Below are 18,973 nucleotides of genomic sequence, written 5' to 3'. Positions count from 1 at the left end.
CTGGTTATTCTGCAATCATTCCATGGATCCATCCTCAGGACATGATATATCCAATACTATCTCCTGGTTATTCTGCAATCATTCCATGGGTCCATCCTCAGGACATGACATATCCAATACTATGTCCTGGTTATTCTGCAATCATTCCATGGGTCCCTTTTCATGACATGACATATCCAATACTATCTCCTGGTTATTCTGCAATCATTCCATGGATCCATCCTCAGGACATGATATATCCAATACTATCTCCTGGTTATTCTGCAATCATTCCACGGATCCATCCTCATGACATGATATATCCAATACTATCTCCTGGTTATTCTGCAATCATTCCATGGATCCATCCTCAGGACATGATATATCCAATACTATCTCCTGGTTATTCTGCAATCATTCCACGGATCCATCCTCATGACATGATATATCCAATACTATCTCCTGGTTATACTACAATCATTCCATGGGTCCCTCCTCATGACATGACATAACCAACACTGTCTCCTGGTTATTCTGCAATCATTCCATGGGTCCATCCTCAGGACATGACATAACCAACACTATCTCCTGGTTATTCTGCAATCATTCCACGGATCCATCCTCATGACATGATATATCCAATACTATCTCCTGGTTATACTACAATCATTCCATGGGTCCATCCTCAGGACATGATATATCCAATACTATCTCCTGGTTATTCTGCAATCATTCCATGGGTCCATCCTCAGTACATGATATATCCAAAACTATCTCCTGGTTATTCTGCAATCATTCCACGGATCCATCCTCAGGACATGATATATCCAATACTATCTCCTGCTTATACTACAATCATTCCATGGGTCCATCCTCAGTACATGATATATCCAATACTATCTCCTGGTTATTCTGCAATCATTCCACGGATCCATCCTCATGACATGACATAACCAACACTGTCTCCTGGTTATTCTACAATAATTCCATGGGTCCATCCTCAGGACATGACACATCCAACTCCATCTCCTGGTCTTAATTGTGTTGGTGATGGTGCACATGTTGGCTCTTTGTATCCGTTCTGTGTTGGAAATCATAGTTGGCCAAAATCTCTTTAAGATTCTAAGCACGTTCCCTAAGTAGCTCATCGCACTGCACACAAATCCTTCAAAAGGCATTGTCTTATGAGTTTGAATGTCCCTTTGCTATTGTTTTTCGTCTCTCTTTCTCGAATAATGTTTCATATCGGCTTCTAGTGTTCTATGACTATATTCTGTGCTGTTATCTAATCTTGTAACATCGATGTCAAACATATTGTTGATAATATTTAAAAAAAATAATTGATGAACATCTGAAACTAATGGTTACCTTGTTATCGAAAATGTGATTATCTGGACTATACATATTTACTTGAAAAGTAATGGTTTCATAATCAAATGATTCTTATACGCCAAAAAAACCAGACTACATATAATATTTTTGAAAATAATGGATTCAAAACATTTTTTTTTTAAGTTATCACTTTTATATAAGTGTTCCCAAAACGGTTTGAGCTAGAATAGTAATTGGTGACAATACATTGCATTTTTTGTTTGCCGATTGTAGCACCTCACGAACACGTTAATGTGAAATAATAAAATATGTTGTACTTGTAAATAATCAATATTCTCGAGTCAATGTTAAATAGAAATTTACATTTATGTACGTTTGTGTGTTATACTACGTAAGTTTTGGTATTTAGTTGTTTATTTAAACATTTAGTGTTTTTCCTTATGACTAAAAATAGTAACAAATCTTGTCTAGGGATTTCTAGTTTCAACATTCGTTTCATTTTATACAAGGAAACATTATGTAAGATTTTATTATGTAGTTTGCCCAGAAATTTGGTAAAGTATATTTTTTTTTACTTTAATATATATCATTATTTTGTCATATAAACATTTAATATTTAATTTATATTTTGTGTGGAAATCGAAAGTACATCACAATAAAATCACAAAGTCAAAGTTTACTTTCAGTTTCGAATATATGACAATAGAACTTATGTCTTCTATTCAGTCAATGATGCATGCATATAGTCCAGAGAGGAAAGTTTCTCCATATGGCACACCCACGGAACAAACTATTATGTGTCCACCAAGGTGCGTTTGGGCCCGGGGGGGGTTGTAATTGAACGCACCTTCCCTTATATTGAACAATATTACGATCAAACTCGAACGCCGTTGGCGTATAGGCGTGAATCCGTTTTCATGTTGCCTTCAATTTAACACCTTCGCTAGAGATGGATTACTGTTACAAATTATTTATGCGTTAAAAGGAAAAGAATGTCAGCATTGAAAGTGAAACAAGGGTTAACCATTTGATGGACTGATTCGATCCACAATAATAATAAAAAAACAACCAATGATTACCATATATTCTTAACTTATACCATGAACTCAAACAGATCTCCAATTGCACGAGTTCGTTACCTATTTATATCTATATCTATATTTATATCGGGTTATTTTTTATCTTACCACCGGCAGTTTTCGGAGGTCACATCGATGGTTATTAGATGGTCTCTGGTCTTAAATACATATAAACTGTTACCTATTACCCAGTCCATGCATTGCATATTGTTTATTTTATACCTTTTTATAATTTGATTATATTTGATTATTTAATTTTGATTATTTGACTAAGATATGAAAATTTGAGTCTCATAAGTGACCATGAATTCAACAGCTAATGCCCTTGTAATCTGAGGTTGCTGGTTGTCTCACTAGTGAATCATATTACCATTAAATAGCGCAATAACATTGTTGAAATAGCTACATTCGTCACTGATGTCAATCGAGTAACAGAGAGGACACACGTTTTCTCTTTTGGCAAATTCCGCCAACAGCGTCTTACTCTAGGGTGGCAATTCGTTAATACCGACACTACCACATCTAATGTACCATAGGATGTACATACTCCACTGCTTGTTTCTGAATCCTAATTTTGAATGTGTTTATAGCATACACTTGTACATCTTCGCTAGCCAAGGGTTACGATCCACTCCCGCTCTCTTCACGTGAAGAGAGCGGGAGTGGATCGTAACCCTTGGCTAGCGAAGATGACACTTGTATTATTCATAATAAAATATTGTTTATACCAACAACTTAAAATAATCCTATCAAAATAAGTACACTATACAAAATTTCAAGATGACAGCAATTATATAATTCCGTACAATATGAAAAATATATACAATACATATATTATGTCTAAACAGTAACAGTAAATAAGTTTGACAACACCCTATTGTATGCATTATTTCAACTGTTCAACTCTTGGTGTTGCAAGTATTAGCTTTTTTTATAAATTATATTTGTGGAGGTTCATGTTCGAAAAGTTTTTTTTTAACAAACTGCAGCAAATATTTTTGATCCCCAGTATTAAATCTTATAATATTACGTTTAAGCATTTCAAACATTAATAAAAATTTATTATAAGTGTTCTTCCATTCATTGTTGAAGGCTTATTTGTGGCCTTTAAATTAATTATTTTATTTGTGTCGCAAGGTTGGTGTTTCATTGAATCAAATATACTCTTGACTTTTTGTTTAAATGATTTATTTAAACTTATCAATTCAAAGTTAAATACAAATAAAATGTAATTTTATGTTATTTGGTTATAGGATATAGAAAATATTGCGCATAAAACATGGATAAAGGTTTACAATATTGACGAAAAAGCAAAATAATGGACAATATTCAACGTCTTCCCCAAGTACATAGAGAAACGTTACCGAATAAAAACAGGATTCCTTTCTTTGACAATGGATTATTATCTGATAGTAGTGATGACGATTATAACGAAGGAAAACATCTAACATTTGTAAACAACATCAACGAAAACCGGCCACGTTCACGCAGGAGTCAGAAGACACCCATTCAGTATAAAAATCAAACGCCATTCTTCAAAAACAAATTGAAGACTACAGATGGAATCAATAACACCGATGATGTCGGCGACTCAAAGAATGATCTCACAGTTGTTTATAATGTCCGACCTGTTTCATCCGGGAACTTCAAAAGATCATCTGGTTTCTTTCCGAACGGCGATGGAAATGTTGACAGTTGTAGCGATGAAGATGAGCCTCCAATTAACCATCTGACACATTTAAACCGTATACAACAACATTCTTTAAGTACAAATAAAGTTAACAAATTACTCAATAACGAAAGTAATCACGAAGAGCAAAACAATTTTGAAAATGAATCTTCTCATTGTTGGGACAATTTGCAGACACTCAATGACTCTTCTGCGCGTCCTCTATATGGAAAACGGCAAACTGAAGTTAAAAGTAAAAGCCGATTAAATAGCACAGACAGTACTTCTTCGACTTTATCGTCAAACTCGTTCTTTGAAAATGGATCCATTGACGAAATGGACCACGAAAGATTTGTGTCTCTCACTTTTAAGAATGAATTGAAAAGTAATAATCCCACTGACAACCAGAATCATCAAACGCATCATTCTTTCATGGCAGACGAAACAAAACCAGCAACAGCCAGAATGTATTTTAACAACTGTTCTGATGATGATGAAGAGGACCCAACTGACTATGGTGATTTTTTAACTTGTAATAATAAGTTCACACCGTCAGGTCAGAATCATCTACCGATTAATAAATTTCAAAACGTACGCCCAAATGAAGACAACAATGATACCGAAAGAAACAATCCACCAACAGAAACTGCCATACAAGCCAGGGATATATATGACCGTCGTCCCATGGATCAGTGTGACAACTCAAAGAGAGGAACATTAAAACAGTTTATTGAAACTACAAATGATAATGAAACTGTAAAAACATCTGAAAACCAAAGATCTGTTCTGCAACAGAGGCATACAACTACCACTAATCACAGCCCAAAGACAGAAACACCAACAGTTACACCTTCTGTACGAACAGCAGATACATATGGTCACGTGACCAAGGATCAGAGGTTTAACAATTCAAAAACAGCTGATATTATAACAGTTAGCTTTGAACTCAAACTCAATACCAGTAAAACACAGGCTACAACAGAAGAGGGTCGTAAGGGTGACGCAACATCATTAGTAGAACATGAGAAAACCATGGCATCCAGAGCAAAAGTCTGTCAAGCCGATTTTTCTGAAATTAACGATGACAAAATTCAAAGAAAAAACAAATTAAATAGCCACCCTAATGAAGAAGTGGAAAAAAGCACAACAAAATATGTGCCTATAATGTCCGATTTTTTCTGTAAATCAGATGTACAAAAATCGTCAAACAATCACACTTTAGAACAAGAGAATGTTCAAAGGCGAGAAATACAACCAAACAATCACCCTTTAGAACAAAGGAGTCTTCAAAGTCAAGAAATAAAACCAAGCAATCATATTTTAGAAAAAGAGAGTCTTCAACGTCAAGAAGTAAAACCAAACAATCACACTTTAGAACAAGAGAATGTTCAAAGTCGAGAAATAAAAACAAACAATCACCCTTTAGAACAAAGGAGTCTTCAAAGTCAAGAAATAAAACCAAGCAATCATATTTTAGAACAAGAGAGTCTTCAACGCCAAGAAAGTAAACGAAACAATCAAAGTTTAGAAAAAGGGAGTCTTCAAAGTCAAGAAATAAGACCAAACAATGAAAGTTTCGGACAGGGCAGTCTTCAAAGTCAAGAAATACAACCAAACAATCACAGTTTAGAACAACGGAGTCTTCAAAGTCAACAAACAAAACCACTGATGCCACAATATAATCCTTTTCGGACAACGTTCAACTCCGTGGGTCTTCGGTCAGAAGGTAATGTATGCTATTGTTTACCGCTTTTTTGCTATGATAACAGTTCAATCAATATATGTGAAAAGACTCTTTGTTGTCATATTTGAGCAGAAAAACGTTTGATACATTTCTTTCCACCTGACTTTCAAGGTCATATTTGAAGCAATATTTTTAACTGTCAATGTCATATTTGAAGCAGTATTTGTAACTTTCAATGTCATATCTGAAGCAATATTTTTAGTCATATTGTAACCAAAATACGTGTCCTTCATTTCTCCCTTTTTTACTTTCAACATATCAAATTTTAACCAAAATACGTTCATTTCATTGTTTTCTTACAAGGACAAATTGAAACAAATTAAGTTTGTTTAATCGTATTCGTCTTATTTGAAGGTCAAACAATATTCGAAATGAGACTGAAGGACACCAAATTAAACAATACGGGAATAGATGATGATGACGACGAATTGGAAATCGACGGTGAGAAATCTCATTCAAGTACTGGTAAGATCTGGCATAAACCTTGCCATGAATCAAACGACATTTCTGTACAAAGCTGTCGTATGTATGATGTTATTTCATTAAATATGAATGCATGTGTACAGAAAAGAAAAGTTTGATAAACATGCATGTACTGAATGAAGAATTCAGATTCCTTGAATTAACAACATTATACGGCTCTTTTAAGGTACTAGTATGACAACAACCAAGAGACGTTCCGAAATTTGATTTAATAAATTTCCCAATAAAATGCAACCATCATCATGAAAGCATGTTTTCCTATGACAATTTCACAACAATGCTTTGAGAAACAAACGAAAAAATTGATAAAACTCGTTATTTAATAGTTGTAGCATAAAATGTAATTATAAAAAATGAAACACTTTATAAATTGCATGCTTCTGAGGCGCTTTCCTGGATTTGCCTTCATTATGATCAGTAAAGCTCAAAGCCGAATATTTAAAGGCAAATGCTACGGGGCGCCGAATGGGACTCTTGTGGTTTTGTACTCAAAATTCAATTTTGTACGGACAAAAGTGACTTTTGTTCAACAAAAATGAGTTCAGTTTAACAAAATTTGTATCATACTACTAATTTAAAATTTTGTCATACAAAATTATCTAACAGCGGACAAAAGTCACTTTTGTCATGACAAAATTCATTTTTGTTACACAGACTTGACTTTTGTTACCTAATTTGAAAATTGGACGACAAAAGTGAATTTTGTATTCAAATTATTTCAGTTTGGTTTCTGTGAACTAATTTGCATACAAAATCGACTTTTGTTACACAAAATTGACTTTTGTGAGACAAAATTGACAAAATTGACTTTTGTCTCAACAAAATTGACAAAATTGACTTTTGTGAGACAAAATTGACTTTTGTGAGACAAAACTGACCAATGTGAGACAAAATTGACTTTTGTCTCAACAAAATTGACAAAATTGAATTTTGTCTCAACAAAATTGACAAAATTGACTTTTGTCTCAACAAAATTGACAAAATTGACTTTTGTCTCAACAAAATTGACAAAATTGATTTTTGTCTCAACAAAATTGACAAAATTGACTTTTGTCTCAACAAAATTAACAAAATTGACTTTTGTCTCAACAAAATTGACAAAATTGAATTTTGTCTCACAAAAGTCAATTTTGTCACACAAAACTTAATTTTGTCTCACAAAATTGAATCTTATCTCACACAATTGACTTTTGTGATTTAATTTCCATATCAGGTAACAAAAGTCAATTTTGTATGCAAATATGTTTATATCTGCATACCTTTTTACACAAAATTGACTTTTGTCATGACAAATATGAAATTTGTCTACACAAATGAATTTTGTCATCACAAAATTGAAGTTCTCACAAAACAAGTCTGTAGCACATAGTTTTGTAAGACAAAAATGATTTTGTTATGACAGAATTGAATTTTGTACAAAACCACAAGAGTCCCATTCGGCGCCCCGTAAATGCTGTATAAGAACCGAAATAATAATTGTATAGGGTTGCGGAAGCGTTGATTCTGCGCACACTTATACTTATGATGCAATTCTGCTTCTGCGCTAAATACAAATGTGCTTCGGTCAACGCTTTAACACTCAATACAATTACAGAAAGAAATATTCAAGTCGAAGATTGCTTTTATGCGAACAAATTAAGATTCGCGTGCAATCTCCAGACCTTGATATTTTTTGTTTTACATGTATTGTTAATAACATTTGCTATTTCATTATTACTGTAGAATTTATTAAATGAAAATGACCATATGTATTGCCTTTCACAGAAAAGCAACGTAAATGTGAACCTACAAAGCACCAAAAGGACAGTATCAACTCTTCAGTAGTTACTAAACCAAAGGAGAAAAGGTCACGATTTAGAAGACAGTCCTCACAAGGAGAATATAAACACACATGTACAGGTAACAATATATCATGACATAGGCTGAATTTTCCACGGAATTTAAAAAAAGAATGTTGACCAGACAACCAACCCGATTGTTATCCTGAAATACTTTTGTACCAAGTTTAGGAATATGACAGTTGTCCATTAGTTTGATGTGTTGGAGCTTTGTTAATGGGACTTTCTGTTTTGAATATTCCTCGGAGTTCAGTATTTTTTTATTTTTTTTTTGGTACACGAGATCCCTTTTCTTGAAGTAAGATTATAAGGGAGGGAAAGCTAGCTATAAATGTGGTTTTTTTTTCAATATTTTCTGTAGTATTTGTTTCAAATCTACTAGTACAATGAACTTTATAGATATAAGTATTTAGCTTTTCGATTCAGTATTGCAATTTTGTATTTGCGCCAGACGAGCGTTTCGTCTACTGAAGACTCATCAGTGACGCTCGAATAAAAAGGTTAAAATGCTAAATAAAGCACAAAGTTGAAGAGCATTGGAGACCAAAAATTCCTAAAAGTTTCACCAATTACAGCTTAGATATTCCTTTGGTAGGAAAACCTTAGTATTTAAGAAATTAAAGGTTTTGTTAACAGTTAATTTATAATTATGACTACTAGTATATCAATGATAATTCATGTCAGTACAGAAGTGCTGATTACTCACGGGACTGATGATACCCTCGGGGAATAAAAACTCAACCAGTAGTGGTTGTAAATAAACTCACCATAGTTACCAGGATTGAAATTGTGTATTTGCTCCACACGGGCGTTTCAGTAAGCCATTTGATATTCGTATTTAATTTTTCGATTCTGTGAGCCATTCACCTTTTTCTATCTAACTTTTCGATTCAGTTAGCCATGTGCTCTACGTATTTCAGTTTTCCGGTTTAGTAAGTCATTTGATATTTCTATTGAACTTTTTGCTTAAAGAAGCCCTTACATATCTCTATTTAACTTTTCTGTCCAGAAATTCACCGAAAACAATTATTCTGTTTCAGGGTGTGGTCGTAAAGATTGCGATGGAAACTTCATGAAGTTGTTAAGAGCAATGATTAAAACAGGTCGTCAGAAAGGTTTTGAGATCAGGAATGTTGTACCCGACGGAAACTGTATGTTTGCTGCTGTCATTGACCAACTTGAACTTCTAGATGATTGTAATACCAGTCCCTTTGCTCTCCGACAAGCATGTACCAAGTTTCTAGAATCTAACCCAAACAGTGAAGACGGTACACCTTTCTGTCTGTTCCTTGATGCTGAGTCATGGGAGGAGTATCTATCCAGGATAAGTCAAGAAGGACAATGGGGTGATCATCTCATGTTACATGCAGTATCAAATGTACGTTTATATTTATATCAAAATCTACATAGCTATAAAACCAATATTTTTCTTCGGAAAATACCTGTCAGGATTATGGAAGTTTGTTTTTAACTCTTTCAGTTATTCTGTAACGTTTGAATTTGTCAGTTCTTATGGACTTGTCCTTTTTGCATTTACTTTAGAGTTTTGTGTTTTTTTTATACGTTTTTTCGATTATGTCAAAGTAATGGATGAATGCTGTATGAACCCAGAACCTATCAAAGAAAACAAGAATAATTTACAACATACAAACTACCGCCTTTACCGTTTTTTTTTTTGTTTGTTTTTTTTTAAATATGTTTGAATGGTTTTACACTAGTAATTTTGGGGCCCTTTATAGCTTGTTGTTCGGTGTGAGTCAAGGCTCCGTGTTGAAGGCCGTACTTTAACCTATAATGGTTTACTTTTTAAATTGTTATTTGGATGGAGAGTTGTCTCATTGGCACTCACACCACATCTTCCTATATCTATGTAAAACAGCCCAAATAAACTTTTCATCAATTAGTGATCCATGAGAAGGTTGAATGGTTAAAAAAAGTGAGGTATACAAAAAGAGTGTAGTAAATGTTTTATGGTTTGATTTATTTTAATACTCTTTACACTTCTTTTACAGGTAACAAATAGAAATATAACAATCATTAACGGAGAGGACGAAAAGAAATGGACCACTTTACACCCCCTGTTAAAAGATTCTGCAAAACAAGATCCACTGTATCTAGGTCACGTGGGAGAACTACATTATGTCAGCATGAGACCAATCCCTCCAAAAGGTAAGTATATACAGTACAGGTAATGATGCAAGAAATGAAATCAAATTATTAGATTTGTTTTAATTATTTGTCTAGTATTGTACGATTGTCCATATAAAAACAAAACGTTTGCTCCACTATAGCATTGCATGTTTGTATTTTATATTACGGAGTTTCGACTCACTTAGGCGATGATTGCCACACAAGATTCCTAAAACACTTTTAAGGTGACTTTGTCTTTATTAAAATCGTTATTAGACATAACTGTTCTTAAGAAAGTTTTGGTTACTATAAGTATCAGGATAAAAGTTGTAAGATGTTTGATTGACGTCTGGTGGCAAATAGTTCATGTATGTTCCCAGAGGAGAACAACATAATCAATTTAAATGGTAGGTCCTGTTATAGGTGTGAACCGGAATGAAGGGCGGGTGATTTGGACTGTTATTAGAAAATGAGGTAATATGGTAGTGAAAGAATTTAAACCTTGCAATAGGCTACCTACTTTCCCCTTATAAGGAGTTATTGCAAGGGTTGCATTTATAAAGTATCTCGAAAGTGTTCGTTCAACACGATGATGCCGTCGATCTAAAGTATCATGGAAGTCCTGAGAATGCACGTAAAAGGGATCTGGCTAAGAACATCAGTTTAGTGCAAAGCAAGATTATATTTTTTATCAGATCGGAGTTATGCCGCTTTGTTTGACGAGTACTATTAAAAGTGACGAAAAGGGAAGATCACCCAATTTTAAAATTTTATCATGAAAAATCAGTTTTTACGACTAACTTACGAAAATACTTTTAATGTACACCTAACACACGCGAATCTTAAAATGATTCAATTACAATACATAAGAATGCAAAGAAAAAAAATGATTCAATTGGAATATATAAGAATGCAAAGAAGAAAAAAAAAAGAAAACAATATATAGGTGCTTATTGTACGTAATTTCGGTATTTAAATATTTTTGTTTGATAGCTGTCTGAAATGAAAAACCAGAGCTTTATATTATAAAAATTCAATTTTCACACTGAAAAGAAATAAATTAATTTTTATATGATTCAAGTCACAAAAAAGTTGAATTATAAATTTCTTTAATATATTTTCTCATTTATATATTAAACACAACTGAAATATTGATACTATCTAATAAGAATCAAGCCTCAGTTATAATAAGAAGTAATATGATTTAGAAATTTATTCATATTATATATTTTTGTACATACATGACAGTGAATCATAAGCCTCCAAAGGCTGGATGGTATGAATATACATGTTTATTGACTGCATATGTTTAAAATTGTAATATTTTGTATTTCATGTACTAGTATATATTATAAAATACTATGTTTTACGTTAAGGTTAATCATATAAGCATATCTATCTATCTATAAATATTTATTATCATGTACGAATACGAAATTTGCAATGTGTGTATACGAAAGCAAGGAAATATTGAATAAAGTTCATAAGTGTTGTGTTTTGATCTCTTTCGTATGCTCTGTAAATAAGAGTTTTCCACTTTAAATCGGGAACTTAAAACAGATTTTACATATACACTTAAGGTGGTTTCAACTTCCTCTTAACATGATGTTTTTATCCACATTTAACTATGAATTTTACTAAAAAAATACTTTTAAAAAGCCGTCCAAAATGATAGATATGTAAGTTAAAGTAAAGTTTTTAACTGTAAAAATTAAAAAAATGATAATAATTTATATCTGCTGATGCGCTGTGAAATCGATGGAATACGTTTATTTTACCAAGTATGTTTCCAATGAACTACAGGCTCCTCATTTGGTATAATCATTGAAAGTATGGGGACGGGGTTTAACTTATCTGTGAGCTCAAAACCCATAGCCTAACAGAAAGTACGGGGACGGAGTTTAACATATCTGTGAGCTCGTAATCATCCCATAGCATGGAACATTCAGATAACAGAACATTGCATGAAAAAAAACCTGTAAAAAATATATTAAGGTGGTACCTAACACTACAGGGAGATAAGTCTGTACAGTCAGTTAAACGTTTTAATTACTTTGTGTTGTAAAGGGAATATTGTCTGACAAAATGGTTGGTTCAAAGTTTTTGAAATTTTAATATTTTTTGTTAAAGGGTCAAAGTAAATACATTGTCCAAATTTTATGAAAATTAAACGAGCCAAATTAATTTTAGTGAAAGTGTTGGGTACCACCTTAAAAATGGTTTGCCCATAAGATCAGTGTTTAACCACGCCACTTAGTTCATGCCCCAAGTTAGGAGCATTTAGCTCAGTGGTTGTCGTTGGTTCATGTGTATCATATATTATTTTCGTAAATTGATTTGTCATAAATTCGATCGTTGGTCTTCTCATTTGAAATTGTTTCACATTTTCATTTCCGTATAGGTAGAACTTTCTTCAATTCTTTTCTTGGCTTCTATGAAAGGGAATGCTATTGTATATTTGGTCTGTAGCTTGTAGCACTAGCAGGCAAGTAATTTGTCGTTTGCAGTGCAGACACTTGTTGTCTTCAGATTGTGGGATATTTTACAACACTGTTGAACAAGGAAAGTTGGTAAATTTGGGAACTGTCATCTCTGACCTTTGTTTGAACTGAATCTGCACATTATGACGTTTAAATCCGAAGTTAACTGAGTAGGAAAAGAGACTGGTCGACTTTGAGTTAATATAATATGTAAGTGTAGACATAGTGTAGAGTTATAGGTCTTTCTATGGAATGGAGCTAGCTAGCATTTAAGAAATTGGTTCAGCAAATAACGTTTAAGTTTGATATCAACATGTCTTAAAAAATAACATGTAATACCTGACATTACATTGTCAAATTGACTAGTAATCAATCAAAATATATCTGTTCCGGACCATATGAGTATTTAGACCATACGCGTATGGTCGGACCATATGAGTATATACTCGTTTGGTTATAAACGGGCCGGACCATATCAGTATTTGGCCCATATAGGTATTGGTGCTACGTTTGTAACGTCAGAAATGTTCATCGACGGAACGTTGAGAGAACGTTATTGAAGCCTATGTTAACGTTTGCATCTAAATCTTAGCATCCCGCTTTTTGTTCTCTTCTTCTTTTTTCCTTTCTTTCTTTATTTAATCTTATTCTTTCAGTGGTGGTTAAATTTGTTTTGTCCTACAAGAACGTAGTTTATGCAAAAAAAATTAAGATGACAAAATAACCGTTACGTTGAAAATCACGGAAAAACGTTACAAGATTGCACGGTAACAAACCAGACTAGACATTTCGATTTTCTTATTATTTTTTTGTCTTTCATTATTTATTCAAAATTCTTTTTATATGAGAAAGACTTCTAAAACCACATCACGAAAACAATACATAAATTAAAGAATAAGATACACAATTGATTTATATTTAAGTTCGAATGTACAACATCTTTACGGAAACGTACATAATTTGTGCAATGATCACACGGTAACAAAATGGACTAGACAAGCAAAAAGTTAAAATTCGATTAGAAAATTCCACTTCCAAACCATATTTTTGTACTATTTGTAAATGGTATTGAAAGCACATTAAGAATATATGTTTTTTTTTCGTTTACATATAATGGCATTCTATAAAATTTCTTACCGTAGAATCAATTGTAATTTTTATCCCCTATTTCATATGTCTTTTTACATGTGTCTTTTGAACATTTCAATTCATCTTCTTACTCACATATTTGAAAAAAATGCCCAAAACGTCGGATGCGACGTCGTAGCGAATTGTGCTAAAATTTTGCATAGCATTTCCCACTAATTTGCGTGCAAAAATAAGATATTCTGATTCAAATTACTAAAAAAACTTAATTTCCATGTTACAAGTTACGCTCATATTTTTTGACGTTTTTTTCCCTTTAGGATTATTTGATTTAATTTTATGTTATAATTTGATTATTTCAAAGATATTACTATAAAACTATAGTCTTTAAGAAATTACATATCATACCAGTTTTCATTTATTCTAACAGACATGCTCAAATTAGGAAGAAAAAACGCGGAACTAGTAGGGTTCACCAATACTGTGTGTACCGTCTATATTTTTTCAGTAATGTGCATTAGAAAACTTTATAAAAAGACAATGATTGCCACATGTAATTGTATTATTTACAATTCAAATAACATTAAATATTGATGCCAAAGTTAAGTTTCATCGTTAATTGTATTTTTGCATGTATGCGAAGGGTGACATTTACTTCCACACGGTACCATAGCTTTTCTTGGGTCCTGGTCATTCCGATGTGTCTATGGTGATTTTAAAAGCTCTAGATCTCCAATATCGTAACATGACTGAAGAAGATCATATCAACAGACAACTTTAAAAAATAAACTAGACTGTGTCCTTGTTTTTTTTAAAACAAAACACGTTTAAGTATAATAATTATGAATATTGCACTGCTAATGCTAATTATATTAAGTTTCAAAAGTAGGCAATGATTAGACTCTTTATCCTGTCGACTTTTACGACAGGTTATAGTAAAACAGTTGACTTCTTGTGCAACAGTTCATTAAGATATTTTTGGAAGTTATCTTCCCAAGTCGATATTTTGCCATTCACTCGTAATAACATATCGGTAAAGAAAATAAATGGTGTTTACTTAAGTTTTGACTAGTGATGAAATTGACTGTGTGGAACTGCTTATTTTATTTTGTTCATCTTTTTATTTTTAATTTTTAATAATAAAACGACTTTTGGTAGTGTCTTTTTAATGACATGACAACTAGAAGCGTTTTATGAAGAGTAAAGCATTGTAAATGTACCTGTTACATTTAATTACCCCGACCATACGCGTATGGTCGGACCATATGAGTATATACCCATATGGTCATGACCATAAGCGTATGGTCCAAATACTCATATGGTCCGGAACATCTCTATGATTAAGAAATACTCATCAGGATTTACAATGTATGTTATTTTTTTTTTCAGAATCTGAATTTCGGTACGATGAATATTCATCTATTGACCTTTATAGTATAATGCCAAGTCTGCCAAATTTAGAAGGTATGCGTTCATGCTGAAGTTTTACCGTTAAAGATTGCAAGTTTGTTAAGATTTATATATTAATCAATATCCACTCTTTTCAAAAATCACGACATATTTTAAGACTGAAAATAAATTTACAGCATAATGATTTTGATTACGACACAGGTGTACCTTATATAAACAAGATCACAAAAGAAATACACATCATAACAATTAATCTGACAAGTGAACAGTAACATTCAAAATTTGATAATTTTACTTAAATTGCTTTGCTTACCACGCCTAAACACCGAAGTATGTTTGCTATACACTGTTGGCAATCGTATTGCAGGTATTATTCGGTTACTGAACGTAGATTTGAATGATTACTTTAGCATTTTTAATTCGCTGTGTTCCTGTCTTGTTGACAGAAACGAAGTTCCTTATTATTTTCCGTATAACTACTGGTATACATTTCTGAGAAATTCACTTGCACATTTACTGTATCGCATCTTTTGTGACTGCTTATCTTGTTTTTATAGAAACTACGCATGAAGATATGTTTCTGGAGGACTACATTGATCCTTGGAGTGAAATACCGGCAGTTCATTTTACATTTCTTATAAAACAGTTTATTCCCATAAAAGCTACACTCAAGTATGCAGATAGTATGTGTCACCAGGCTTTTGCGCTTGAATCGTCAAGTGACGACTTTGAAGGGGGTTCCAAAAGTTTTCAATTGAAAGCAATCGGAGATGTAGTCGAAGGATTTTTTGTTACACTTGACGGAAAACCTGAAGATGAATGTTTTGGATTCTGGGTGGACGTTGGAATTATATGCTCACTGACCATTTGTATAGCCTATCCTCAGAACTTTAAGAACACCGGAACTATTGACCAATCTGACGTCACTGTCTGTACTAAAAGTACTCATCAAGGATATGCAAGACTTTTAGCTCGATTTCCAGATACGTGGGGGTTCAAAAGAAGAGCCAAAGGTGAAAGGACATACTACATTCCGAACAAACATGACAAGTTCGAAGATTCTAGTGTTACAAAACGAATCAAAGACCAATATGCAAATCAAAACCCGATGATTGTTCATTTATTTTCCAAGAAATATTCTGGTATATATAGCCCATTTTGGCCAGAAGAAGCCAAGGCCTGGCAGTCACGGTCTAGAGATGCAAACTGGCCATCACCAGACCTTATAGATTCCATTGTTAGTGAAGGTGTATATTATATTGGTAATCCACACACCAACAGCTTCGACCCTGATATAGAATTTCAAATCTGTTTCGGTGTTGCGGAACGACGACTTGCAAATGAAGCATTATCCAAAGAACAGAGATATTGTTTTATAGTTTTCAAAGCATTGGTCAGCCATACCTTGATGGGAGACGAATTAATCGAATCTGCTCATTTAAAAAGCGTGTTCTTTTCATGTTGCGAACAAGTTCCACAACAGTATTGGTCATCCAGAGTAAGCGGATGTATTTTGTATTTAATTGACACTTTAACTAGACAGATAGACAATGGTAATATACCAAATTACTTCATCTCATCTAATAATATGATAGACCATTTCTCACAGAAACAATTACAAGGAGTCATTGGAAAGCTACAGAATCTCCGGACTAATCCCCTGATAGCCTTATACAGCATAGCCTACCAGAATATGGTTACAAACGCAGATGAGATCTATCAAGATATACGTATGGACATCGACGACTTTCATGAACATAAAAGTGTCCGACATTCGGTTATCTTTGCATTGGTACCAGCCAAAATTAAGCAAGCCGCAAAATATATAGAACGTAATAGTTTCGATGTAGCGATAGAAATTATACAAGAGGCCCATGAGGATAGATTGTTAGTAAGTACATGTGAAGATAACATTCCGTTTGTAGCTTTCGTTACGGAAGTGACAAACAGCTTTGGATTGACCAAACAATGGTGGTTATGTGTCCATGCCGACGAAACTCTTGGAACAGCTCTAGCTACAGAACTAAGCTTGCTCCACAGTCCTATGCCGCTTCACGAAATCGTTGGGACTGACATTGCTGATCGATATGGAGACCTTTTGATTCCGAGGCCTTTAGCTGAAAGTCTCTGTTCACTTTGCTATGACTTCTACATTTATCTTTCACTAAAACACCGAAAAAAGAAGGCAGTAGCATTCTTAGTAAAGGCGAGACAGGTTTTTATCCATATCAACCAATTTGGAACTATTCCGCAAGACTTCCCGTGTACAATAGATCCAGAAGATTTCAATTTGCATCATATTTTTAAAATATACAGATCTTTTGTTCAAAGTTTTATTATGACTACATCATCTGAGTCTTTGTGTGCCCTGCGATTAGACGAAATTGCCATGGAAACACAGACAATAAGTGAAAAGGTTAATACCGAAGAGGCGTACACTATCTTGTTATTGATGTGGAAATTCTTAGGAAATACAGAGAAGTTTAATGCAGTATCTGCAATACTTGACCGATTTGCTGCACACACACCAACAGGAACTCAGCAGATCTCTTCATAGAGTTTGTTAACTTATATGTGATTGAGGTGTAAATATGTTATTATCTTCACTAGATGTTAAACGCTTTTAAACGTTTCAGTTTTATTAATGTATTATACATATAAGATGATGTGGTATGTGTGCCAATAAGACAACTCTCTATCCAGGTCACAATTTGAAAAAGTAAACCATGATAGGTCAAAGTACAGCTCGCACCGAACAGCAAGCTATAAAGGGTCCCAAAAATGACTAGTGTAAAACCATACATATAGGAAACCCAACGGTCTAATCTGTCTTTAAACGAGAAAGGAGATACACATATGAACCACATCAACAAACGACAACCACTGAACATCAGATTCCTGAATTAGGATAGTTGCAAACAAATGCAGCTGATGTAAACGTTTAAATACTAGTAGGCTCCTATCTTGACCCTAAACTGAGACAATGGTGTAACAATACGACATAAAAGGACACACTGTTAAACAATAATTGAAAAAGGCTCAACTCATCAAAGTATGAATACTTAGAGATTTTAGACAAAAGTTAGACTATGAAAATCAAATTACTAAGTAGTCAAATTATAAACCACAGAAAAATATAACAAAGCCAAAACCAGTATAAAATAAGTTTGCCAGTCTTATTTACGTTTTCCTGAATGAAATTGGAGTGCATAAGGGGAGAAACATACGTCTAATGGCGGATGTTAAATCTGTTCATACTGCTCTCATTTTGTTAACGTTTATCAAAGAGTCTATGTGCAAATAAATGTTACATAAACAAAATGTAAATGCATACTGATTCTAAAATAAAATGTACAGTAATTTTCTCATACCTGTATTATTTACATACATATTGGTATAAAGCCATGTTTTGTATTATTTATATTACTTGTACGTTAAACATCATTAGCTATTAAATCAACTCTTAATTAATATAACTGCAGGATTACCAATTGGTTTACCAAATTTTGACATGTACGCCTATTATATTGAAAAATTATAAAAAAGACCAGGTCTACAAGTTACGTGGTATTTTCAAAATTTTCAGTGACTCCTAATAGAATTTATTGCTCTTATTTTTTGGCGTTTTTACCTTTCACTACGAACACTTTAATAGGTAGATAGGACTTTGAATGAAAGAAAAGATGAGAAAATCAAGATCTACAAATAAGTCAAACTGACCGAAACCTCCTGTCTACACCATG

The 18,973-nt window shown here is 33.3% G+C and overlaps 1 protein-coding gene across 5 annotated transcripts; it reads left to right on the top strand.

Moving 5' to 3' along the window:
• The first annotated feature begins 1,749 nt into the window (after positions 1–1,749).
• Positions 1,750–18,595, top strand: LOC134721040 (uncharacterized). Of its 5 annotated transcripts, none has more exons than XM_063583725.1 (8): positions 1,750–1,830; positions 3,644–5,785; positions 6,158–6,325; positions 8,051–8,185; positions 9,165–9,502; positions 10,137–10,293; positions 15,210–15,284; positions 15,788–18,595. In XM_063583725.1, the coding sequence occupies exons 2-8, from the start codon at positions 3,709–3,711 to the stop codon at positions 17,785–17,787; spliced, it is 4,950 nt and encodes a 1,649-aa protein (XP_063439795.1). In that variant the 5' UTR covers positions 1,750–1,830; positions 3,644–3,708; the 3' UTR covers positions 17,788–18,595. The 5 variants fall into 5 exon arrangements, with proteins under 5 accessions (XP_063439795.1, XP_063439799.1, XP_063439798.1 ...); XM_063583729.1 differs by having other exon boundaries at positions 1,791–1,865; positions 6,158–6,244; XM_063583728.1 differs by having other exon boundaries at positions 1,791–1,865; positions 6,158–6,268.
• The last annotated feature ends 378 nt before the right edge of the window (positions 18,596–18,973 follow it).

Source organism: Mytilus trossulus, chromosome 6 (genome assembly GCF_036588685.1).
Source record: "Mytilus trossulus isolate FHL-02 chromosome 6, PNRI_Mtr1.1.1.hap1, whole genome shotgun sequence".
In the NCBI taxonomy this organism is placed as follows: domain Eukaryota; kingdom Metazoa; phylum Mollusca; class Bivalvia; order Mytilida; family Mytilidae; genus Mytilus; species Mytilus trossulus.
The sequence above is the reverse complement of the archived record's forward strand: the minus strand, read 5'-3'. Positions and strand labels throughout refer to the sequence as shown.